We start from the raw sequence: 19992 nt of genomic DNA, 5'->3' as shown, positions 1-19992 counted from the left end.
TCTAACCGGCAATTTGTCGAGCACCCCGAGAGCGACAGGGCGAAGCGAAGAGTACTACGTCGTATCAGATCTCTTCCCGCCTAGCAGGAATCACGACAGTTTACGATGGGTGATGTTGCAAATGTCATCCGTAACGCTAAGTCATCCATAGCGTTGGGGCCGGACGGAATCTCAATGGTAATGTTGAAGCAGCTGGATACGCCGGGTGTCAAGTACTTAACGAAAGTTCTCAATTTGTCACTAGCCACCCTGGAAAATGGGCCGGGTGGTCCCGCTACTCAAGGCAGACAAGGATGCCAGTAAAGGCGAATCGTACAGAACGATTTCGCTTTTGTCACCAGTAGATAAGACTCTTGAGGCTTTACTCCTCCCCAGCATTAGAGGAAGCTATACAGTTGCCAACCACCAGCACGGATTTCGTCCACAACATAGTACCACAACAGCATTACACGTCATTTCCACAGATATTAGTAGATGACTGAACCAGAACAGGCAGTGTGACAGAACAGTGTTGGTATCAAAGGCATTTGATACGGTCAATCATGCCATACTGTTTGAGGACGTGCAGAGAACCACCCTTCGGCCAAGTTTGAAACGTTGGATAATCAAATATATGTGTGGACGCCAGTCGTACGTGGAATTCCGGAACAAGAAGTCCGAAGCCCGTAGAGGGAAACAGGGAATTCCCCAAGGCGGAATTCTTCGCCCTCCAGACCGCATCGATATCGTAACGTATGCCGATGATTATACGATCATGGCGTCGGACCCAGTGGTTGATGACATATGTGAAAGGCTGAACCCCTATCTCACGGATCTTGCCGCATACTTCCACGCGAGGACTATGAAAATATCCGCCAAGAAATCAACGGCCACGCTCTTTACCACATGGTCTGCGGAGATGATAACACATGAATGTGTAGGTCGAGGGATATCTATTACCGACTACGAACTACCCCAAGATTCTAGGGGTCACGTTCGATAACATGTTCAGGTCGTCCGCGCAAGCCACAGCTATCTGCGACAAAATGAAAAGTAGGAACAAGCTCCTCAAGGCACTTGGGGTGCGGACAAAGAAACCTTGTTGACCTCTTATAACGCGATAGGTCGGTCTGTGGTCAGCTATGCGGCTCCAGTGTGGTCTGCGAATACTAGTGCTACGCAGTGGAAGCATTTCCAGACTTGCCAGAACTCTGCCCTGAGAACTGCGACAGGGTGCCTTCTCATGACACCAGTGGACCATCTACATAAGCATGTGCTTTCGTTGCAGTACCTGCTTGGGTGTTACCGTGTCAGGAAGGATATACATGATCTAGAGAGGGATCATGGTAGTTTTGGCGCAGTTACGTTCAGGATGGTGTAGTCGTCTCAATTCGTATTGGGCACGAATTGATGAAGATGTGCTTGACGCCTGCCTGGCGTGTGATACAGGTCCGCACAATACGCTGCACCTCTTTAATTGCACAACCAAACCTACCCAACTCACTCCAGAAGATCTTTGGCTACAGCCCATTAAAGTAGCCGAATTTCTAAACCTGGAGCTGGAACCAGATTAGCAGAACGCAAGCACATGCATGCACTACTGCTACAACAACAACTAATCAAATGTTTGTTGAAAAATCACAGAGGCATCTGTTTAACTCGGGGGAGTGGGTAGAATGGCTTAGGCAGCGGTAGTGGCAACAAGAACTCCCCGTACTTTTTATGTGAGATATGTCGAGGGTAATACGCTTGTGTGATGATTGCTAGATAAAAGAGAATTGGCAAGAAATAAAACACAAGAAACTAATTAGTGTTAGTTCTTTTCAAAAGGACAAATTACCTTCAGTAATTGGGGTAGCGACAGACACCGCATGCTTCTTCTTTCTTACTACGAGACAAGTGAACGCAGAGATTATGTGTGATCGCAAAGGATGCCTTGTCTCTTTTTTATTACAACTTTAACTACTAAGATTGGAATACTGCATTCATCGTAAGAAAATCCCATCTTTTATAGTTCGGCGTTGTAAAGTCTGCATTTTATTGAAAAAAAAAAACACTTGCAGTCAATTCATGACTGCACTTCCCCCGGAGAGATTAACTCTTTATTGGTTATTTGCTAATACTGGCGTTGACTTCGCGGGTTCATTTTATATAAAATCATGCCTATTAAGTTAATATTGTTCACTGAGCTCCTTTTTTAGTTGCTGTTAATAAAGCGAGGCCTTGGCTATTAAATTTACACTAATACAAATATAGGAAATTAAATTAAACTTATATCAGATTTATAAAGCAATACATTTAATTCTAGACAAACTTTCCTCTTGGTTTTGGTTGCGGACGACAAGTGTTTGAAATAAACCCAATTATATATTTTTCGCGATTATTCAAGTGCTACAAGGAAAATTTTTGATGGAGGCGGCTATAGATAAAACTAATTTCAAATAAATGACAAAAAAACACAAATTATATATACGTGGTACAAGCACTTTGTAACTTCATCTGCGGATAAGTAATTTACGATTTATGTCCAGGTTTCCCGGGCATTGCGCAGACCTACACATCTGCATGAAATTGGTCACAAACCCGGGGTGGGGAAAGAGAATGACTTGTAGACAGATCAACGAAAACCGCCGGTGTTAAGACCTCTATTATACCTTTTCTATTTCTATGAATTTGATGCCTCTAGAGTTGAACAGAGTACTACGTCCTTTCGCATTTCTGCTACATGGGGTGGGGGAGGGTTTCCGTATATTTGAACGTGAAAAAATGTGTGTTAACATCATCTAATTATAGAATTAATTAAGAACACCTTATAGAAAAGTTACCAAACTCCATTTTCATTATTTTTATTGCGATAATTAAAAGCTAAAAATGGCGACGTATATGTCGTCGAATATAGTTTTTTTTATTTGTATGAAACAAGCGGATTGGTTTTTATACATGTGTATTAAAAAATACTAAGTTGATACTTTTTATTTTAAAATATTTTGTACAGTGAATGCATAGTTATCCTATAGATTACTTTTGAAAAATTCAATTATTTACAATTTAATATTTAAAAAAAATATACAATTATATATCATATTAATAACATAAGATCTTTGTGAATATATTATGCATACACCTCTAATATTTATAGGCAATATATCTCTTATTTCAAGAAAGTCGTATCATGGCGGCTAATGGTAAACATATATGTCAATAAAATTGTTAACATTTTTTGCAACTTCAATATTATAAATAAAATAACCCCACAAAAGCTAGCTTGCTTAATAAATGCTAATGCAAACAACTGGTCACAGTGTTTATATAAGTGCTACACAAAACTCAACTAGTATCGGCTTGGCGGAAAGGCCAAATGATGGCGGAAATTAATAATATAGAGCGCACCAATATATGAAAAGATAAGATGTTGTCCGTTAAAAAATAGAAAATTGTATACACACAAAATAATAAACCAAATGTGACTTTAATAACAATTATCTAGGATCTTACATAGTGACATTTTTCTGAGGAATGATATTGCAGCATATGTGCATAATGATATATTTTAAAACAGAGACAATTATGTTGTAATTGACGGTGAAAGCACTAAAATATACTAATCAAATCCCACGGCAGCGGGTTCTGCGATACCGGATTGACCCGAAACAACAAGATTCCAGTTTCGGCCAGCGGCTGCCAACCCAGTGTGTACATGTTTGTGTTTGTTTATTTTTTTGCATAGGTAGCAGCAAATCCCGGAATGTTTGCTCCGGATTTTATTGGTCCGTGCCGGGGTTGAACAAAACCCCGGACCTTGGTTCTGCTCGGTTTGCCAGAACGTCATCCACCACAGATCTGTTTCGGTGCGATGTAATGAATGTAGAGAATGGGTGCACTTTAAGAACTGTTCCCGACTAAGCCGTTTGCGAGATTACAGCGAAAAGGATTATGTTGCGACTTGCTGCAATAACGTAGTCCTCAGCGAGTCCACTTCTTCGTCCTCGTCAGAGACGTCGTCGTCAGACGCAGTCTCCAGAACAGCAACCAACACCGCAGCACCTAACGCCACATGTTGCTGTTCCAACTCCGTATTGTGCATCATTCTTGCAATTCAATTGCAACGGACTCCGAGACAAATTAGATGAGATAGTGGAATTTATGAGTCGGAGGAATATTAAGATCGCAGCGGTGGAGGAAACCAAGCTGAATGAAAATTGCAGCCTATAACGTTGTTATGGTTACAACATACTATGGAAGGATCGCACCAGAAGTGGAGGTGGGCGATTAGCATTCCTGTTACACCATTCTGTTCAGTACCGACCTATCTCGCTTGAGCTAGTCTCTAGTGACCCATACAAGGAATGTATGGGGCTAGCTGTCAAGTTTGAAACTACCGAGGTAGAGGTACTTAATGTGTATATCCCGCCGATTTATAGCAGTGAACCTCGTTATTTGCCTGATATTAGCCCATTGTTGGTAGGCAATAACCGCCTGGTACTAGGGGATTTTATACCCACCATGAGTTGTGGCATTCCGTCCTAGGTAATGACCAGGATAAGCGCTGGCGGAGCAGATTGACTGCTCCATATTCTGCACGGTTAACGAGGATGCCACCACCTGAATAAAAGGAGAGTGCCACAGTTCGCCAGACTTAACCATAGTGTCACCCGGTCTGATAAATGACGTGACTTGGCAACCCGTCATTTCTCTTGGCCCAGACCATCTCCCGATAATCGTCTCCATAAGCAGGTCGCCCGATTTCATAACTTCTGAACGCAGGACTTTCCTTAACCATGGGAAAGCTCACTGGCCAGAGTTCAGAGAATTCAACAACCTCCGTTTCAGAGAACTGCCCAACGCTTCTGATGTTCGGGTAACAGAAAGGATTTTCCGAAACATCATCAAAGCTGCAGCCGCTCGCTATATACCTGCTGGTCGAATACCCGAGATAAGACCAAACATCCCAGCAGAGGCATCGGGATTAGCAAACGAACGTGACGATCTCCGTCGTACAACCCTACTGATCCTAGAATCAGTGATTTGATAGTGGAAGTCAACCGGTTGGAACAGGAGCATAAGAGTAAAAAGGGGCTAGACCATCTGAAGTGTTGCAACATTGGAACAGATATGTGTAAGCTGTGGGTAACGGTTAAGTCGCTCTCGAACCCTGGAAAAAGGATGATAGGACCTCAGTCACTTTTAACGACGTTACGGTGACTGATCCGAAGAGGCGCGCGGAGTATTCTAACCGGCAATTTGTCGAGCACCCCGAGAGCGACAGGGCGAAGCGAAGAGCACTACGTCGTATCAGATCTCTTCCCGCCTAGCAGGAATCACGACAGTTTACGATGGGTGATGTTGCAAATGTCATCCGTAACGCTAAGTCACTAGCCACCCACATAGTGCCCGAAACCTGGAAAATGGGCCGGGTGGTCCCGCTACTGAAGTCAGACAAGGATGCCAGTAAAGGCGAATCGTGCAGAACGATTTCGCTTTTGTCACTAGTAGATAAGACTCTTGAGGCTTTACTCCTCCGCAGCATTAGAGGAAGCTATACAGTTGCCAACCACCAGCACGGATTTCGTCCACAACATATTACCACAACAGCATTACACGTCATTTCCACAGATATTAGTAGATGACTGAACCAGAACAGGCAGTGTGACAGAACAGTGTTGGTATCAAAGGCATTTGATACGGTCAATCATGCCATACTGTTTGAGGACGTGCAGAGAACTACCCTTCGGCCAAGTTTGAAACGTTGGATAATCAAATACATGTGTGGACGCCAGTCGTACGTGGAATTCCGGAACAAGAAGTCCAAAGCCCGTAGAGGGAAACAGGGAATTCCACAAGGCGGAATTCTTCGCCCTCCAGACGGCATCGATATCGTAACGTATGCCGATGATTATACGATCATGGCGACGGACCCAGTGGTTGATGACATATGTGAAAGGCTGAACCCCTATCTCACGGAGCTTGCCGCATACTTCCACGCGAGGAATATGAAAATATCCGCCAAGAAATCAACGGCCACGCTCTTTACCACATGGTTTGCGGAGATGATAACACATGAATGTGTAGGTCGAGGGATAACTATTACCGACTACGAACTACCCCAAGATTCTAGGGGTCACGTTCAATAGCATGTTCAAGTCGTCCGCGCAAGCCACAGCTATCTGCGACAAAATGAAAAGTAGGAACAAGCTCCTCAAGGCACTTGGGGTGCGGACAAAGAAACCTTGTTGACCTCTTATAACGCGATAGGTCGGTCTGTGGTCAGCTATGCGGCTCCAGTGTGGTCTGCGAATACTAGTGCTACGCAATGGAAGCATTTCCAGACTTTCCAGAACTCTGCCCTGAGAACTGCGACAGGGTGCCTTCTCATGACACCAGTGGACCATCTACATGAGGAGACGAAAGTCCTTCCCTTACGTCAGCATAAGCATGTGCTTTCGTTGCAGTACCTGCTTGGGTGTTACCGTGTCAGGAAGGATATACATGATCTAGAGAGGGATCATGGTAGTTTTGGCGCAGTTACGTTCAGGATGGTGTAGTCGTCTCAATTCGTATTGGGCACGAATTGATGAAGATTGCTGCACGCCTGCCTGGCGTGTGATACAGGTCCGCACAATACGCTGCATCTCTTTAATTGCACAACAAAACCTACCCAACTCACTCCAGAAGATCTTTAGCTACAGCCCATTAAAGTAGCCGAATTTCTAAACCTGGAGCTGGAACCAGATTAGCAGAACGCAAGCACATGCATGTACTACTGCTACAACAACAACTACTCAAATGTTTGCTGAAAAATCACAGAGGCATCTGTTTATCTCGGGGGAGTGGGTAGAATGGGTTAGGCAGCGGCAGTGGCAACAAGAACTCCCCATACTTTTTATGTGAGATATGGCGAGGGTAATACGCTTGTGTGATGATTGCTAGATAAAAGAGAATTGGCAAGAAATAAAACACAAGAAACTAATTAGTGTTAGTTCTTTTCAAAAGGACAAATTACCTTCAGTAAATGGGGTAGCGACAGCTACCCTACTACGGTCGACGCCAAAGGAGTTGTAGAGGAGATGTCAGTGCGCCAATCAGCATCTCTGCTTGACTGAGAGGTTGGTTAGTGCAGAGGCGAATTATCGAACGTTTCCGATTTCATGTTTCAATGTTTATAAGTGCGGTTGTAAGATTTAGAAGACTTTCCAAGAGAATTTTAGTTTTATTTAATTCTTTGGTTCCTCTTCTATTGAGCCTGGTAAACATTACCATCGTTCTCCACTAATAAACAAACGTTGTTTTTATAAAAACAACAATAAAGGGATAAAGCCAGACCATTTTGCAACAACAAAATACTACGGTATCCCGAACAAACAAGCCACACTGTTCTATTAATAGACAATGCACGGTCGACGAAGGGGTTTTTGTTGTAACAGACAAAACCAACTTACATGGTTATGCTACTTCGTTCAGGCTGAACGAAAGCATAACAAGTGGAGAAAGATGAAAATGTTTATAAGTGCGGTTGTAAGATTTAGAAGACTTTCCAAGAGAATTTTAGTTTTATTTAATTCTTTTGTTCCTCTTCTATTGAGCTTACGATCTCGTCACTTGGGTAAAAAAATGTTTTTTGTCATAGAAGTTATTTTTAAAATAACTTCTGGGGAGAATATCCCAGACAAAAACAAGGGAACTGATGAGGATTGGTGGCTCTTTCCAAAACCTAGGTATTCCCTGCCTTACCCCCTGGTAAACATTACCATCGTTCTCCACTAATAAACAAACGTTGTTTTTATAAAAACAACAATAAAGGGATAAAGCCAGACCATTTTGCAACAACAAAAAAAAAAAGGAAACAATTTCTCTTTAAAATTATGCAAGACCAACGCTTTAGTTTTTACAATTCTAGTTAAATTTCTTGGAAGAGAACATACTTCTCTTGGCGAAGTAGATTACGATTTGTTTGTCAAAGAACAATTTGAAATGCATAGTGCATATTAAATTTTCTTATTTACCATCTTGAAGGATGTTTACTAGCGCAGTTCCCAAGTGCACATTTTCTTGAATTCTGTTGGGAGACTGGCTCTTACAATAATTTTTAGCAGAAGGTGGGAGCGTTTTAGAAGACTTAGGGTCTCGACTATTTCCCTTCGTAAAGCCGGAGGGGCTTCGAACCTCGGCTTTGACTAGTTTCGCAGAATTCGAAACGTAATGGTTTTGGGAAACCTTGCATAACAGTGAAGATTCACGACTGTTAAAATCGTTAACAGGCGGAGGTGGGTTTAATCACGATCCTGCACCTATGTTACTATTTTATGACCGGTGGAGAAGGCTGTGGTGCTTTTATTTTGAAGATTTGTAACTATTTGTACTTCGACAATTTTTAACTGCATGGTCACTTGAGAGACTATGCAACAAATATTCTTTTCACAATCAAGGATATGTCCTCAAACGAAAGTTTAAAAAAACTGGGGGCAGTGTCGAAGCACATGACTCTGGTTAGGACAAATGGGGCAATTATTGTTTGGCGGTAAACTAGTAAACCGAAAAGAAGGGGGAACACATTTTGGCTCATATACCAACAACATTTTAAACATGCTCGAATGCGAACGATTTAGTGGAGCAGCAATGAGGTGAAACGGCTGCAAATAAATAAATACAACTATTGGATCCGTGGCGACGACATAGACAGCCATTGCAGCAAGACAACTATTTATGCAACTTTGGATAGTTTTTAATCCCGAACAAGTTTAAAGTTTAAAAGAGGAATATCAAATAAACATCTTATGTAATTATTCACTACGATGCGCTTATTATCATACGTATCCGACGAAGCATTCCAAGCTAAATGGAAGCTACAATTAGTGAGTGTAAACAATTTCTCAAGCTTCACCGGTAGTATTCTGGCTGAAATGACAAAGACCTTCTATATCTGAAATACGTGCATTATTGATAAAGGCCGTGGTGAACAGATCACGAAAAGTGGGGCAAGACACAAAATCTCCAGCAAAGACTTCTGGAACAATCATCATTGACTGAAAATTTGAGGCGATCAAGGTGCTTTTTATTGTGGTTAAACACCAATGGCATACAATAAATGATGTCAGTATATATCCTCAACGACATCAATATTATCAACCTACGTAGTCTCGTATGCCGTGAGGTAGTTTTTACACTCGGTGTAAGTGTTCTGAACCTTTTCCCATAATTCTCGAATTTCCGTAAGACGAATTTAGAGCTGTAAAATGTGAACTGCGTGGTATTAATTTGTTCAAAATATTCTACGCTGGTCATAACAGTAAAACGTGTGAGCGGAATGATCGACATTTTGTTACTAAATTTATAACAACAAGTACAAAAGCTGTAAGTTCGGCCGGGCCGAACTTTGAATACCCTCCACCATTTGGAACGAATTTGGCAGTTCTCAAAAACAATAAAATCCGTTAAAACTTCTGTTAAAATCTTAAAAATATCGAGTGTAGCTATTATATTAGGGTCTATACGACGACATGAACCTGCGTAGGTAACATTTGTCATAAGCCATTACAATATTCAAATGCGAAACTTAAAAAAATCGGTCGATAAAATCAAAATACGGAATATCGGGAGGTACCGTTATATGGCGACTATACGAAGAGGCGGACATGCACAGACAATTTTCTGTCCTAGGATGTTGTATCCATTACCAACTTCAAATACCAAATTTGAAACAATTCCGGTGAATAAAGTCGGGAATATCATCAAAATACCGAATATTAAGAGATACCGTTATATGGGGGCTCTACGAGGAGGTCGACCGGCACAGACAATTTTCTGTCTTAGGCTGTAGTATCCATTATGAACTTCAAATAAAAAATTTGAAATAATTCCGGTGAACAAAATCGCTAAAATCATCAAAATACCGAATATCGGGAGGTACAGTTATATTGGGGCTATACGAAGACGTGGACTTGCACAGACGATTTTCTGCCATAGGCTGTAGTATCAATTACGAGATTCAAATGCAAATTTGAAACAATTCTTTGAAAAATGTCGCTAAAATCATCAAAATACCTAATATCGGGAGGAACAGTTATATGGGGGCTATCAAAAGTTCTGCAGATATAACATACATTTGAGCTAAATTTTATCAATCTACTTCAATTCGTTCGGAAGCTAGAGTGATTTCCACAGGCGGACAGACGGATAGACGGACAAATGAACAGAGCGGTATGACAAAAGCACCATATATTTTCTGTATGCTCAACGCGGCAACAGTAGAAATAATTAACTAACACATGAAGTGTTAATGTAAGCCCACCAAATGAAATTCGACTAAAATCAAACAAATTTAATATGCACTAAGAAACGCGAGTAGCTCACTTCAAATAAAATTCTGAATTTACGTACCGGTTTCTTAGTCAAATATGTTGGTGATGATGAGAGTAATTCGTATGACCAATGTTAAACGCAGGGTAGTGGGGAGAATGCCTTAGACAGCGGCAGTGGCAAAAAGAACTCCGCAGAGTTGTTCTGTGACGTGAGATACGATATCGTGGACCTATATATATATATATATATATATATATATATATATATATATATATATATATATATATATATATATATATATATATATATATATATATACATATATATTCCAAAATCTGTGGAAACGTCAAGTAGCAACTCTATTGGGCTGATTCGAAAGAATCACGATCAGGAATTTGAGTCTTCAAATTAATCATGGGTGGAAGAGGAAACAATTTCTCTTTAAAATTAGGAAAGACCAACGCTTTAGTTTTTACAATTCTAGTTAAATTTCTTGGAAGAGAACATACTTCTCTTGGCGAAGTAGATTACGATTTGTTTGTCAAAGAACAATTTGAAATGCATAGTGCATATTAAATTTTCTTATTTACCATCTTGAAGGATGTTTACTAGCGCAGTTCCCAAGTGCACATTTTCTTGAATTCTGTTGGGAGACTGGCTCTTACAATAAATTTTAGCAGAAGGTGGGAGCGTTTTAGAAGACTTAGGGTCTCGACTATTTACCTTCGTAAAGCCGGAGGGGCTTCGAACCTCGGCTTTGACTAGTTTCGCAGAATTCGAAACGTAATGGTTTTGGGAAACCTTGCATAACAGTGAAGATTCACGACTGTTAAATCGTTAACAGGCGGAGGTGGGTTTAATCACGATCCTGCACCTATGTTACTATTTTATGACCGGTGGAGAAGGCTGTGGTGCTTTTATTTTGAAGATTTGTAACTATTTGTACTTCGACAATTTTTAACTGCATGGTCACTTGAGAGACTATGCAACAAATATTCTTTTCACAATCAAGGATATGTCCTCAAACGAAAGTTTAAAAAAACTGGGGGCAGTGTCGAAGCACATGACTCTGGTTAGGACAAATGGGGCAATTATTGTTTGGCGGTAAACTAGTAAACCGAAAAGAAGGGGGAACACATTTTGGTTCATGTACCAACAATATTTTAAACATGCTCGAATGCGAACGATTTAGTGGAGCAGCAATGAGGTGAAACGGCTGCAAATAAATAAATACAACTATTGGATCCGTGGCGACGACATAGACAGCCATTGCAGCAAGACAACTATTTATGCAACTTTGGATAGTTTTTAATCCCGAACAAGTTTAAAGTTTAAAAGAGGAATATCAAATAAACATCTTATGTAATTATTCACTACGATGCGCTTATTATCATACGTATCCGACGAAGCATTCCAAGCTAAATGGAAGCTACAATTAGTGAGTGTAAACAATTTCTCAAGCTTCACCGGTAGTATTCTGGCTGAAATGACAAAGACCTTCTATATCTGAAATGCGTGCAATATTTATAAAGGCCGTGGTGAACAGATCACGAAAAGTGGGGCAAGACACAAAATCTCCTGCAAAGACTTCTGGAACAATCATCATTGACTGAAAATTTGAGGCGATCAAGGTGCTTTTTATTGTGGTTAACACCAATGGTATACAATAAATGATGTCAGTATATATCCTCAACGACATCAATATTATCAACCTACGTAGTCTCGTATGCCGTGAGGTAGTTTTTACACTTAGTGTAAGTGTTCTGAACCTTTTCTCATAATTCTCGAATTTCCGTAAGACGAATTTCGAGCTCTAAAATGTGAACTGCGTGGTATTAATTTGTTCAAAATATTCTACGCTGGTCATAACAGTAAAACGTGTGAGCGGAATGATCGACATTTTGTTACTAAATTTATAACAACAAGTACAAAAGCTTTAAGTTCGGCCGGGCCGAACTTTGAATACCCTCCACCATTTGGAACGAATTTGGCAGTTCTCAAAAACAATAAAATCCGTTTAAACTTCTGTTAAAATCTTAAAAATATCGAATGTAGCTATTATATTAGGGTCTATACGACGACATGAACCTGCGTAGGTAACGCTTGTCATAAGATATTACAATATTCAAATGCGAAATTTAAAAAATCGGTCGATAAAATCAAAATACCGAATATCGGGAGGTACCGTTATATGGCGACTATACGAAGAGGCGGACATGCAATATTATCAATATTATCAACCTACGTAGTCTCGTATGCCGTGAGGTAGTTTTTACACTCGGTGTAAGTGTTCTGAACCTTTTCCCATAATTCTCGAATTTCCGTAAGACGAATTTAGAGCTGTAAAATGTGAACTGCGTGGTATTAATTTGTTCAAAATATTCTACGCTGGTCATAACAGTAAAACGTGTGAGCGGAATGATCGACATTTTGTTACTAAATTTATAACAACAAGTACAAAAGCTGTAAGTTCGGCCGGGCCGAACTTTGAATACCCTCCACCATTTGGAACGAATTTGGCAGTTCTCAAAAACAATAAAATCCGTTAAAACTTCTGTTAAAATCTTAAAAATATCGAGTGTAGCTATTATATTAGGGTCTATACGACGACATGAACCTGCGTAGGTAACATTTGTCATAAGCCATTACAATATTCAAATGCGAAACTTAAAAAAATCGGTCGATAAAATCAAAATACGGAATATCGGGAGGTACCGTTATATGGCGACTATACGAAGAGGCGGACATGCACAGACAATTTTCTGTCCTAGGATGTTGTATCCATTACCAACTTCAAATACCAAATTTGAAACAATTCCGGTGAATAAAGTCGGGAATATCATAATAAATGTTTATTAATATAAATTAAAGCAGATATACACAACACTTGAATTGTGTAACCTTGGTATGTTTACAATTTCTTGTAATCTACCAAGAATATTTATTTTTGCTTTCTATTTATACATTTTTGAATTCATTAAAACTAGCATTTAAAGTTAACTAAGCAATAAATTACTTCAGCCAATAACCCATGCAATGTGAAACCAATCGAGGTGTTTCTTTATTTAGGCTATTGGCCTGCATAAGGCAAACAATAATTATATAGGTCAGTTATATGCTGACATAGAATAAAATAATAATAAAAACAAAATTAAAAAATGTGTTAGTAAAATATGTTCTTTTGAACATTCTCCCCCACGTTGAACGAGGAACGTTCAAGAAACTGTCTGGTCAATGACGTATGATGATGAGACTGACTGCCGAGGGGTAGGTGTTGGGTTCATGTTATTGTTGGAAGTTCTGTGGTGGCGAAACTTGACAATGACGTATATGGCTACTCCAATTCCAATGCAAAGAGCTAGATAGCTGATGGTATGATGGTGAATGGCCGTCGATTTCATTAATTGTGGAAGGCGTCCGATTTCAATAGTTTTTAGCTGTTGGTGTAAGGTGACGAGTTCAGCAGCATGTGTTTCATAGGTGCTGTTTAATGTTTTGTTGAGCAAGACAAGCTTACTGCTTGAGATTATGGAATCCAGTGGCTTAAGTCTCAGATATGATGTGTGCACTGTTGTTTTGTTTTCGTAGTGACCGTATATTGTAAATGTGTTGTCTTTGAAAATGCAGCCTGGCCCAATTTCTAAAGTTCCAGCTCCTTGCACCTCCAGGTGTGTCATTTTTGTACCACAAACAAAGGACAATTCTGTTAAATTGGCTAGAGTAAACATCCATTTATTCTTTTGTGCCATTTGTCTCCAAGTTTGGTGGTGCATGGTCGATTGCAAGTCGCACGCTTCTGACGATTTGTTCAATAAGAAAATCACCTCGCATAAATGTGATCGATCGCCTTTGCTAAATTTCGCTTGGTTGTCGCAAATAAAAACGTCATTTGTGGTATGTATGCAGCTGTTCATTTCTTCTGCGGTTAGCGATATGAACTCATCCCGATGGACGTTAGCTGCCAATAATGTTGATTTCAAAGCTATTGAAATAAATCGACCGGATCGTAGCATAGGTACGGGGATCATTTTGAATAAATCATACTGCTGGAGATCCACTAATGGAAGGCGAATCTCGAATATGATATGGTTCTTAATAACCCTTCCCTTACTCTTCATTAATTTGAAGAAATCCGAAACATTATCTTCGCGAACGGGTAGAGCACGAGATGGAGGAATGTGAGCCTTGATGGTTTGGAGCTCTTGTAGCAATTGATGTGGCGTAAGTAGCAACGGACTTATCCGACCATGATGAGCATCCGTTAAAACGTCGATTAAGTTATCTTCTATATGTTTCAACCTTGATGAAAGTAGCATGAGCTGTGAAGTGAGAAACATAATTGATTGTGTTGTCTTTACAACATCTTCTTCTTTCTTCACCTTATTTGCCAAAAGGTTCAATTCCACTTGCATGTTGCCGAAGTTCCTTTGGCTCGTATCTTCGTCCTTTCTAATTATGTTGATTGTTGAATCAATAATAGATGTCTGATTTTTTAGAAGATCCAACAAATGTTGCTTGTCTTCATTTGCCTTCTCAATTGTCACAGTCATTTGCTCCGCATATTCCGAATCCAAGACACCAAATAACGAGTGTGCGAGGTTCCCGACTATGTTTAGAGCTCCTCTCCTGATGCGCCTGGGGAATATGTTCAGTGTATTTGATTCCAACTGCTTTTGTACTTGAATAAGATTTTCTGAAAGTATCTCACAGCTTCTGTTCTCAACTGCTATCTTACACAACTTCTGAAGGGTTCCTATCCCGGTAGAAAAGCCATCCATATCTGCCCAAAATGGGGAAAGATCATAATAAGTGATCAGTTTCCACTCTGCTGTTACTACTTTTGTGATTCCAATTCCTTCAAAATAGATGCCGGGCTTATTCTCAAACTTGTGTATGTTGAACGAATGACACAAGCATAGAGGTAAAAATAGTAAAGCCACAAGCATCATCGATACTAGCATGCTGCTTGACGTCTTCAATCGCTTTGGAGATGGCTCTTCACTCCTGCTCTTGGTCTCTATAGGCGGAAGAGGTTCCTTTTCCTTTTTCCATAAAGGAGCTAATCTGGTTATAGCTCTTTTAATTTCGCCGTTTTGTGTCTTTACGTCGACTACACGAACGGCTCCATCGTTGCCCTTATATGTTCGGGTTATTCTGCCTAGCGGCCACTGCATTACAGGCATGTTATCTTCCTTAATAATGACCAATTGACCAGGTTCCACGTTTGGAGATGGTGTACTCCATTTCCTTCTTTCTTGCAGAGTATTTAAGTACTCCGTGGACCAACGTTTCCAGAACTCATGTCTAATTTGAGATACGACCTTCCATCTGCTTGTCAATGATGTTGACCATTGGTTCGCTGATGGGTCAACCTCATTGACAAGCAGATGGAAGGTCGTATCTCAAATTAGACATGAGTTCTGGAAACGTTGGTCCACGGAGTACTTAAATACTCTGCAAGAAAGAAGGAAATGGAGTACACCATCTCCAAACGTGGAACCTGGTCAATTGGTCATTATTAAGGAAGATAACATGCCTGTAATGCAGTGGCCGCTAGGCAGAATAACCCGAACATATAAGGGCAACGATGGAGCCGTTCGTGTAGTCGACGTAAAGACACAAAACGGCGAAATTAAAAGAGCTATAACCAGATTAGCTCCTTTATGGAAAAAGGAAAAGGAACCTCTTCCGCCTATAGAGACCAAGAGCAGGAGTGAAGAGCCATCTCCAAAGCGATTGAAGACGTCAAGCAGCATGCTAGTATCGATGATGCTTGTGGCTTTACTATTTTTACCTCTATGCTTGTGTCATTCGTTCAACATACACAAGTTTGAGAATAAGCCCGGCATCTATTTTGAAGGAATTGGAATCACAAAAGTAGTAACAGCAGAGTGGAAACTGATCACTTATTATGATCTTTCCCCATTTTGGGCAGATATGGATGGCTTTTCTACCGGGATAGGAACCCTTCAGAAGTTGTGTAAGATAGCAGTTGAGAACAGAAGCTGTGAGATACTTTCAGAAAATCTTATTCAAGTACAAAAGCAGTTGGAATCAAATACACTGAACATATTCCCCAGGCGCGTTGGCCTTGAGATACCACATTTTTTGCACTTGTGGCAAGGCTTGCTCGTTGATCATTTTCCCAAAAATGTCAGCAAACGTCTGCCACTTCGAATAATCCCCATTAAATTGAGGGATTGTAATTTTTGGCAGATTAACTTGATTTGCCAAGTTTCCGCCTGATCTCTGCTGAGACGACGAATGATCGACCTGTGTTAGCGTCGATATTTTTTCTTTGAACTTTAACGTCTCTTCCTCTAAGAGAACGTAGGCTGATGCATCGTACCCCACCAACGTTGGGTCATCAAAGTCCTCGAACATTTTGAAGTGGATATCTTCCACGTGTGTCCACAGTTTTTCAATTGCAGCCACTGTCTGACAGGGAGCAGCTTGGCCTGAATTGCCCCTTATTAACGTTTGTATGGACTGCATTAGAGCCCTCTGACGTCTCACTAATGCAGTCACGCTGCTGGTTGCAGTAAACTGGCCTGATTGTTTTTGCACCCCCTCCCTTGTTGCGGGAAGCGGTTTCTGAGGCATTTGTTCTTTGCCCCTTTTGATGTCTGCCTCGATGTTGTCGATTGCAGCTCTGTACTCTTCACCAATGACTTGGTATTCGTTATTGGTGATATGGAGATGTGACTCTGCCGCAGGATCTGCACGAATTTTGTTTTCATTGCGATCGATCTCTGCCCAGAGTGCTTCCATTTCCTTGAGCTTTTTGCTGTAGAACTCCACCGTTCTTCTTTCCAATGGAGCCTTTTTTACGTTCGCAATTGCCTTCCTCAACTCGGCAATTGCTGCTTGTTGTTGCTCGATTACTGTAGCTAGATCCATACTGTATCCGCCTTACGGTGATTAGCTATCAGTTGATTCAGATTCTTGATGTAGGTACTGGCTTCTTCTCCAGATGTTTCTGGCTCTTAGATGGTGCTACTAGTTGTACGTAACTAGCTCCTTTCACAAATAAATATTTCAAATTCCTTACCACTGGTGGGGGGAAATTCGAAATTTATGAGTGAATCAAGTAATCCTTGTCAGGATCACGTCGGGGTCACCAAAAAATGTTTATTAATATAAATTAAAGCAGATATACACAACACTTGAATTGTGTAACCTTGGTATGTTTACAATTTCTTGTAATCTACCAAGAATATTTATTTTTGCTTTCTATTTATACATTTTTGAATTCATTAAAACTAGCATTTAAAGTTAACTAAGCAATAAATTACTTCAGCCAATAACCCATGCAATGTGAAACCAATCGAGGTGTTTCTTTATTTAGGCTATTGGCCTGCATAAGGCAAACAATAATTATATAGGTCAGTTATATGCTGACATAGAATAAAATAATAATAAAAACAAAATTAAAAAATGTGTTAGTAAAATATGTTCTTTTGAACATTATTGTAGTAGTATCAATTACGAGATTCAAATGCAAATTTGAAACAATTCTTTGAAAAATGTCGCTAAAATCATCAAAATACCTAATATCGGGAGGAACAGTTATATGGGGGCTATCAAAAGTTCTGCAGATATAACATACATTTGAGCTAAATTTTATCAATCTACTTCAATTCGTTCGGAAGCTAGAGTGATTTCCACAGGCGGACAGACGGATAGACGGACAAATAAACAGAGCGGTATGACAAAAGCACCATATATTTTCTGTATGCTCAACGCGGCAACAGTAGAAATAATTAACTAACACATGAAGTGTTAATGTAAGCCCACCAAATGAAATTCGACTAAAATCAAACAAATTTAATATGCACTAAGAAACGCGAGTAGCTCACTTCAAATAAAATTCTGAATTTACGTACCGGTTTCTTAGTCAAATATGTTGGTGATGATGAGAGTAATTCGTATGACCAATGTTAAACGCAGGGTAGTGGGGAGAATGCCTTAGACAGCGGCAGTGGCAAAAAGAACTCCGCAGAGTTGTTCTGTGACGTGAGATACGATATCGTGGACCTATATATATATATATATATATATATATATATATATATATATATATATATATATATATATATATATATATATATATATATATACATATATATTCCAAAATCTGTGGAAACATATCAGCGTCAAGTAGCAACTCTATTGGGCTGATTCGAAAGAATCACGATCAGGAATTTGAGTCTTCAAATTAATCATGGGTGGAAGAGGAAACAATTTCTCTTTAAAATTAGGAAAGACCAACGCTTTAGTTTTTACAATTCTAGTTAAATTTCTTGGAAGAGAACATACTTCTCTTGGCGAAGTAGATTACGATTTGTTTGTCAAAGAACAATTTGAAATGCATAGTGCATATTAAATTTTCTTATTTACCATCTTGAAGGATGTTTACTAGCGCAGTTCCCAAGTGCACATTTTCTTGAATTCTGTTGGGAGACTGGCTCTTACAATAAATTTTAGCAGAAGGTGGGAGCGTTTTAGAAGACTTAGGGTCTCGACTATTTACCTTCGTAAAGCCGGAGGGGCTTCGAACCTCGGCTTTGACTAGTTTCGCAGAATTCGAAACGTAATGGTTTTGGGAAACCTTGCATAACAGTGAAGATTCACGACTGTTAAATCGTTAACAGGCGGAGGTGGGTTTAATCACGATCCTGCACCTATGTTACTATTTTATGACCGGTGGAGAAGGCTGTGGTGCTTTTATTTTGAAGATTTGTAACTATTTGTACTTCGACAATTTTTAACTGCATGGTCACTTGAGAGACTATGCAACAAATATTCTTTTCACAATCAAGGATATGTCCTCAAACGAAAGTTTAAAAAAACTGGGGGCAGTGTCGAAGCACATGACTCTGGTTAGGACAAATGGGGCAATTATTGTTTGGCGGTAAACTAGTAAACCGAAAAGAAGGGGGAACACATTTTGGTTCATGTACCAACAATATTTTAAACATGCTCGAATGCGAACGATTTAGTGGAGCAGCAATGAGGTGAAACGGCTGCAAATAAATAAATACAACTATTGGATCCGTGGCGACGACATAGACAGCCATTGCAGCAAGACAACTATTTATGCAACTTTGGATAGTTTTTAATCCCGAACAAGTTTAAAGTTTAAAAGAGGAATATCAAATAAACATCTTATGTAATTATTCACTACGATGCGCTTATTATCATACGTATCCGACGAAGCATTCCAAGCTAAATGGAAGCTACAATTAGTGAGTGTAAACAATTTCTCAAGCTTCACCGGTAGTATTCTGGCTGAAATGACAAAGACCTTCTATATCTGAAATGCGTGCAATATTTATAAAGGCCGTGGTGAACAGATCACGAAAAGTGGGGCAAGACACAAAATCTCCTGCAAAGACTTCTGGAACAATCATCATTGATTGAAAATTTGAGGCGATCAAGGTGCTTTTATTGTGGTTAACACCAATGGTATACAATAAATGATGTCAGTATATATCCTCAACGACATCAATATTATCAACCTACGTAGTCTCGTATGCCGTGAGGTAGTTTTTACACTTAGTGTAAGTGTTCTGAACCTTTTCTCATAATTCTCGAATTTCCGTAAGACGAATTTCGAGCTCTAAAATGTGAACTGCGTGGTATTAATTTGTTCAAAATATTCTACGCTGGTCATAACAGTAAAACGTGTGAGCGGAATGATCGACATTTTGTTAC

General features: G+C 39.8%; 1 protein-coding gene across 1 annotated transcript; it reads right to left on the bottom strand.

Moving 5' to 3' along the window:
- Nucleotides 1-13490: 13490 nt before the first annotated feature.
- LOC131804649 (uncharacterized) lies at nt 13491-14825 on the bottom strand. The gene has a single exon (XM_059127710.1). It carries the CDS (start codon nt 14823-14825, stop codon nt 13491-13493), a length of 1335 nt encoding a protein of 444 aa, XP_058983693.1.
- Between the last annotated feature and the right edge of the window lie 5167 nt (nt 14826-19992).

This window comes from Musca domestica, unplaced genomic scaffold (genome assembly GCF_030504385.1).
Source record: "Musca domestica strain aabys unplaced genomic scaffold, Musca_domestica.polishedcontigs.V.1.1 10, whole genome shotgun sequence".
NCBI lineage: Eukaryota > Metazoa > Arthropoda > Insecta > Diptera > Muscidae > Musca > Musca domestica.
The sequence above is the reverse complement of the archived record's forward strand: the minus strand, read 5'-3'. Positions and strand labels throughout refer to the sequence as shown.